The sequence below is a fragment of the Sander vitreus genome, chromosome 2 (assembly GCF_031162955.1).
Source record: "Sander vitreus isolate 19-12246 chromosome 2, sanVit1, whole genome shotgun sequence".
Taxonomy (NCBI): Eukaryota; Metazoa; Chordata; class Actinopteri; order Perciformes; family Percidae; genus Sander; species Sander vitreus.
The window spans coordinates 32,038,289-32,045,314 of NC_135856.1; the positions used below are offsets into that span (position 1 = coordinate 32,038,289).

General features: G+C 46.0%; 1 protein-coding gene across 1 annotated transcript; it reads left to right on the forward strand.

Moving 5' to 3' along the window:
* The first annotated feature begins 442 nt into the window (after window positions 1-442).
* Window positions 443-4,021, forward strand: rtn4rl2a (reticulon 4 receptor-like 2 a). Its single transcript, XM_078270116.1, has 4 exons — window positions 443-593; window positions 1,171-1,397; window positions 1,582-1,815; window positions 2,007-4,021. The coding sequence occupies exons 1-4, from the start codon at window positions 536-538 to the stop codon at window positions 2,865-2,867; spliced, it is 1,380 nt and encodes a 459-aa protein (XP_078126242.1). The 5' UTR covers window positions 443-535; the 3' UTR covers window positions 2,868-4,021.
* Window positions 4,022-7,026: the final 3,005 nt, after the last annotated feature.

Sequence of the window (7,026 nt, forward strand, 5' to 3'; positions counted from 1 at the left end):
TCTGTCTGGCTGCAGCGCACCGGAAGCAGCCCATAACGGTCTCTGAGAGAGCCAGCCAGGAAACGAGCTGTGCGCTCTTCTCCTACCCGTTCTCCGCTCCTCCACATAGCCCAGTCATCATTACCGGGCACCGTGCCGTACTCCCCCCCTTCACTGTTTCTACTTTCACTCTCTCGCCCTCCCTCCCTCTTTTTTTCTATGTGCGTCGAGAAAGTCTCCTCCTCTCAGAGTGTGAGCACGTCTCCAACCAGTCTTTACGCGCATACAAACTCTCCAAGAGAATCCCCTACGGTCGGCCCCTCCCCTTTCCGTTTCTTGCCGCCCTCACTCATTCATGACCCCGTATCGGTGACGTAGGAGATTCCTGGGTGCCCACTGCCGTAGGCAATAACGGGATGCTTGAGTATATATGGGACACTGGTAGCCATCAACCGGCACACTCTCAGTCGCTCCGACTCGGGAACCAGGGCATCAGCGGAGATAGCAGGCTTTACTTCGCCCTCTTAGGCTAACTCGCTTTGGGCTTTGGTTCAGGATGGACACCTCTTCGATTACTCGGAGCCGACGATGCTCCATCATGCGCAACTGCAAAAGTAAGTTTGTCTCTGTCTTCTTTGGTTTACATACATGGACAATGCAAACATAGAGCTAATGCTGCTTTTCACTTATTTTTCAACCATTTCTAAGTTTTTATTCTAAGACAGCTTGCGGTAGCCTACTTTTTTTTATATGAAATGTAACATGGATCTGAATATGGATACATGATTGGATGATTGGATACAAATTCGAAAGGAAACTCGGAAGTTCTGTCAGAAAATGACTTATTTTTATGACTTATAAGTCAGATTGCAGAATGTGAAGTGGAATATATGGAGAACTATGAATTAACGCTAAGAAAGAGCCGCTATGTTTTGACATTTTTGTGATCAGGCTGTGCGTAATGGTCGGTGCAAGTGTAGTGCTGAGGCGTAAACTTAACTTATCGTAGAAACACAAAGCTGCAAAGTGTAGATAGTCTAAATGTTATTCCAACTAAAATACCAATGCAATAAGTAAGTAATGAAAATGCACCGGTTTGGACTCAGTGTGCTGTTGTGATGTATAATACCGGATGATATCAGCACCACGGACAGCTCCCGCTCACTTCCTTCTCTCCCTGCTCTCCTCCAGGCGGTCTCTCCCTCTGGCTGGTGGTGTGGCTGGTCCTCGGCAAGCCTAGTCCGGCGTCGGCGTGTCCGCACCTGTGCGTGTGCTACCCGACGCCCATGACTGTGAGCTGCCAGGCGCAGAACTTCACCGCCGTCCCGGTCGGAGTACCCAATGAGTCGCAGCGTGTATTCCTCCAGAACAACCGCATCATGGAGCTTAGAGTTGGCTCTTTTGGCTTCGGGACTCAGGTAAGATTCTGAGAGTCTGGACAATTTGGAGGATTTGAAGGAGAAGTGTGCAGCTATGTTTTATTTTTTGAGGCACAGAAAAGTTCTGTTTCAGCATTGTTGTTTATATTTTTCACATTTAAAGAGAAGTAATATCCACGGAGAAGAATAAACACCGTTCAATGCATGTATTTTCTTGCCTCAGGTCCTGTGGTTGTACTCCAACAACATCACGTGGATTGAGGCAGGGTCCTTCAGTGAGCTGAGGGACTTGGAGGAGTTGGACCTGGGGGACAACCCCAACCTCCACAGGCTGGAGGGGGGGGCCTTCCGCGGCCTAGAGAAGCTCCAGAGCCTCCACATGCACCGCTGCCGGCTCACTGCCCTGCCCCATGACATCTTCCACAAGCTTTACAGCCTCCAGTTCCTCTACCTGCAGGTAGGGGCGCCGGAGAGACATACAAATGCATGCAGATAACTCGGACACACAGACACAGACACATAAACATGCAGCCACCCACAAATACACATACACGGCATCACAACAACCCAAATGACAAATATTACAAATCTCAGTGTGTCTGTTCTTTTAATGCTAAATCCCTTCTCCTCTTTTATTTTCTTCCTCAGGAGAATAATCTTCACTTCCTGCAGGACGACATCTTTTCTGACCTTATCAACCTGAGCCAGCTATTCCTGCATGGCAACCGTATCCGCACCCTCTCAGAGAACGTGTTCCGTGGCCTGGTCAACCTCGACCGCCTTCTCCTCCACGACAACCGCATCAGGCAGGTGAACCGCCGCGCCTTCCGCGATCTCGGCCGCCTGACCATGCTCTTTCTCTTCAACAACTCCTTGGCCGAGATGCCCAGCCAGGCCCTGAGGGACACGCAGGGCATCGAGTTCCTCCGCCTCAACGCTAACCCCTGGTCCTGCGGCTGCGAGGCCCGCGCCCTGTGGGAGTGGTTTCGCGAGGCCCGCGTCTCTTCATCTGAGGTGATCTGTGCCTCCCCTTCCAACCGACGCAACCAGGACCTCCGCTTCCTCCGCGAGATGGACTTCGCCCTCTGCCCCCTGCCCGACCCTGGCTCCATCGCTGGCTCTACCACCACCACCTTCAGCACCAAAACCCGCTGGTGGTTCCACAAGAACAAGCCCCAGTCATCCACAAAAGGCCTTTTCGAGAAATCCTCTGAGACTGTCAAAGCTGGTTTGTACGGCAAAGGCCCATCCACAACCACCTCGGTAGTCAAGTACGAGTTAGGGGAGGAAGAGCTGGCGCTGCCCAAACTCGACGCAGAAGAGTACTGGGCAAACTATGGCAACGAGGACTCAGGTGTCACCCTGCGATGCTTCGAGCTCGACTGTCCACCTGAGTTTGACCTGCCTCCATCTTCCTCCTCTCCCTCGTCCTCATCGCCCTCTTTCCTCTCACTACTAGTCCTTTCTGTTTTCAGCCTATTCCTCAACCTCCACCTGCTGTTCGGCTGAATTTGACTCTCAGTCCCACACCCCTACCCACTTCCAGCCTGTTTTAAAGGCTGCGAGGTTACCTGTTAGACTCTACACCCCCTTTGCCCGCTTTGCTGTTAGCCATTTCTCAAGGCACAGCGAGGGAGATAGGGGGACGGTTAGATTCTGAATCTACCACCTACAGGGCTTAACACATTCCAGGGCTGATAAGAGTTCTTCAGCTAAGTTCATATACATCTATAATACTCTACAGGTATGGCTTTCTGTGTCTCACCTGTATGGTGTCACGTTTATGATTCCCTGCAATCAGGGCTACGAGGGCTGAGTCCATCATTAATATCAGTGCAATTTGATAGCAGCTGTGAATGATGTTGTCAATGTTGTCACCTCAACTTAGTTACAGTATAACTACTATTGCTTATTAGTGCATCCAATGAACTGGCTGCTACCAATACTGCAATTACTGTTAGAATCAGTGCACAGTAATGACTTAAAGTCACTTAAAGTGTCATGTAAATAGGTATGTATTTTTGTGATATCTGATTTCTGTGGTCCAGTTCAATCATTTTCATCTTCATCCGGGAGAGAAGGCTAGTGCTTCGACAGGACCGAGCACAGTGAGGCTGAGAGTTTACCACCAGACAGCGAGGAGAAGACAATATACTGTGAAGCTGGGAGGGAAGAGAGAGAGAGAGAGAGAGAGAGAGAGAGAGAGAGAGAGAGAGAGAGAGAGAGAGAGAGAGGGGAATGCAAGGACATAGACAGAGAAGGAAGATTGGCAAGGAAAATGACAGGGCGAGGAACGGAGGGTTGTTTCCAACGAAACAGGATTAGAAAGAGGAAGCGAGAAAAAGGGAGGGAGGAGGGGGACAGTGTTTGTGCAGCAATAAGAAAAGAGACAGTGAGTTTGACACTGTGAAGGACAGTGCTGGCGGCAGAAGCAGCAGGAGCAAAGTAATAAACCCACTCATCAGTAGTTGTTCCATCCATCCAGCTCACACCACCATCACACCATTTTCTGTAAACGTGGTGTCATTCGAGACAACCACAAGGAGAGAATGCTTCCTGTCAGGAAGCCAGATATTTCAGTTTTTGGATGTCTTTCTGTGACATATTGATATACTGTGTAAATGATTGTTGACTTGGATGCAGAAGATCTTGATAAAAAAATTACACCGAATATTTCCTGAATCATGTTTTTCTTTGGGGCAGTATTTGCAGAACTTACTTAAAAAAAAAGGGATTTTGTCTTGGAAGCAAAAGCAAATAACAAATGTGTGACAAAACTAACTAAAAACAAAAATCCAACAAAAAAGTAGCAGATTGCCGCTGTGTAACTAAAACGTGACTAAAGGGGACTGAAAGGGCCGAGCACATGGATCTGATGTCACAGCTAGAGACGCTCTGAATAGCTCTGGCTGTGATGGACATCTGTCTGTGAGTGTCTGGATAAATGAGGATGAATGGATCCACAAGCTGGCGGCTCCTCTTCAAAAGGCAAATACGTCAGTAGGTTTGTCACTGCACTGACTCCTCGGTGGGCGGTGCCAGATAGACAGACAAGGTGCAAATTGGCTGGTTCGTAAATACACTAAGAGAGCAATGGGAGAGTGCGGTGACTGTTAGTGCGGCAGAGAGCAGATGACACCTTAGGACTGACACACTGACACGCAGACAGACTGATGGCGATAATGGGAAGCAATAGAGGAGAGTGAGCTTAACAGTTAAACAATACAGGAAATCTTTTAATGCTGAGACTGCAAAAATAAGGAGATTAAAATGTTCTGACCGAGCAGCAGAAGTAGTGCGAAAAAAAGGGAGAAGGAGGAAGTTACCAAATATAGAGATGCACTCTCTCATTCAGCAGCCAACCTTTATCAAGATACTCTATGTGTGCTTTTTTCCCCTTACTTTTATTTGCACACCGTTTTCCTATAGCATCCACCATCTCTCAAAGCCAAAGATAGGATATAAGTAGAGGGGCCCCAGCTCCAATAGAGGAGACGAGGGCAAGACCAAGATGTAGTAGGAGTGAAAGAGTGGGAGGTTTTCTTAGAGAGAGGCACCCACACACACATGTACACATGTACGCAAGCACACACGCACGCACACACACACACACACACACACACACACACACACACACACACACACACACACACACACACACACACACAAAGCCAGTCAGCCTTGCTTCAATGGAAAGAATCTCACACAATCTGTTTACAGAGTTACAGGAAAAACGACTGCCTCTTTGAGATTTTCTGTCAATGGAGTTCTTGATTAAGAATGATTATGGGAAATATTCGGTGTGATCTCTCTGTTTAGTCTCTTATTGAGTCTCGTGGAGGCCGGTCAAATTGAGCCCGGGTGCTCTTCAGTGGCCATGACAGTGGGGTTCACTGTCAGTCGAACAAAGTGCCAGTTATACCATTTGTTTCCCTGTTTAGTCTGTCAATGTGCATCTTCTCTGTTTCGTATTGTAGAAAGAAAGTAATAATTCTATACGTGAGTGGACTATTTGTTATTGATTTTTTTACTGCGATTGAAAAAGAAGTGTGTTATTGTAAGATGCAGCATAAAGAATGAATATATTCATACTTGTTTAAACTAAATGTGCTTGTGTGGGCGTTTCTTTCTATGTCTTGGTGAGTGTCCATTCAAACACCCAAAGCAATAAAAGCACACACGCACGCACGCACGCACGCATGCACGCACTGTGTAAGTCCTCCAGGCAGTTGTCCAGCTTTCTCAACTGTGCAACTATTGTACTGAAAAAAACGGAGAACAGGAAGCGTGGAGATGAAAACCAGCAGTGTAAACTTCATTCCTATTCACAGACAGTTCAAGCACAGTGAAAGGTACAATGCTCCAATTACATAAATGACACCCGCTTTTGCAATATGCTGACTTCATGTAATAAGAAGACAACACCATCTCTGATGGTAATTAAATAATAATGATTATTAGCATTGTTGAGCATCACATGTAGATATAAGATTTTTTAGATTTTTTAAACTTTTATTTATACAGGTTATCTCATTAAGACACAGGGTCTCATTGTTTGGGACATTACACAACATCAGTTACAGACAGACAAACACATTACAACAGTATTAACAAGATTTACCAAATAGAAAATACAATATTTGAACGAAAGTCCCAAGTAGACTTAAAACACTAAAGTACTAAAAACAAGAACAAAATTCCAAAGATGTTTTTTCCAGTGCCTTTAAAATGAGTTTTAGCGGGATCAAGCTGGACAATTATAGGTCCTGCTGCAGTGCATTCCAGGTTGAGTGGGCAGAAAAAGAGAAAGCCTTTTTGCCAAGCTTTGCACAAACTGATGGGACGTTGAAGGTAATAAAGGCCTGGGAGCATAGGCTGTGACTGCAGTGCTTGCTTGACATGTAACTGGATAAATATGTGAGCAGCAATCCAAGGATGGATTTGTAGATGAAGTTATACCAGCGCAAAAGTCTACGTATGGATAATGATGACCAATTGAGCAGAGAGTACAGAGGGCAATGATGGGTGAGTGGTTCACAACCAGTAATGAATCTTAATACAATTTCTTTTTAAACACAGTTAGTTTGATTCAAACATACTATACCCCCAAACTGTTGTGGACGTTTATCGGTGTTTTAAACCCCCAACGTCTCCTTCCAGGCAGTGCTGCCTGGAAGGCACTAGGATTAGGCAATGGTTATGGTTATGGTTATGGTTATGGTTATGGTTATGGTTAGGGTTAAGGTTAAGGTTAGGCGCCTTCAAGTCAACGGTTGCAGCGCTGCCTGGAAGGAGACGTTGGGGGCTTAAAACACCATCGAGCGTTGTGGACATGTGAGAATTTCTGCCTAAAAGAGAAACTAGGGTTAGGGTTAGTGACTCCCTTCATAAACATGAACTTGAATCACAGTGTGTCACCTAAAAGGGCTTTACGAAGAAAACATTCTTCCATTACATTATTACACACAAATTCATACATTGAGTTATGCGCATGGAACCACCAGGTTAGAATGTTTGACTGGACACTCACCAAGGCATAGAAAGAAACGCCCACACAAGCACATTTTGTTTAAACAAGTATGAATATATTCATTCTTTATGCTGCATCTTACAATAACACACTTCTTTTTCAATCACAGTCAAAAAATCAATAACAAATAGTCCACTC

Excerpts from the sequence above, each read along its gene's own strand:
- rtn4rl2a (XM_078270116.1), top strand. The coding sequence starts at position 536 with ATGGACACCTCTTCGATTACTCGGAGCCGACGATGCTCCATCATGCGC. Across the intron at positions 594-1,170 it reads CATCATGCGCAACTGCAAAA|GCGGTCTCTCCCTCTGGCTG; the intron begins GTAAGTTTGTCT and ends GCTCTCCTCCAG. Across the intron at positions 1,398-1,581 it reads CTTTTGGCTTCGGGACTCAG|GTCCTGTGGTTGTACTCCAA; the intron begins GTAAGATTCTGA and ends TTCTTGCCTCAG.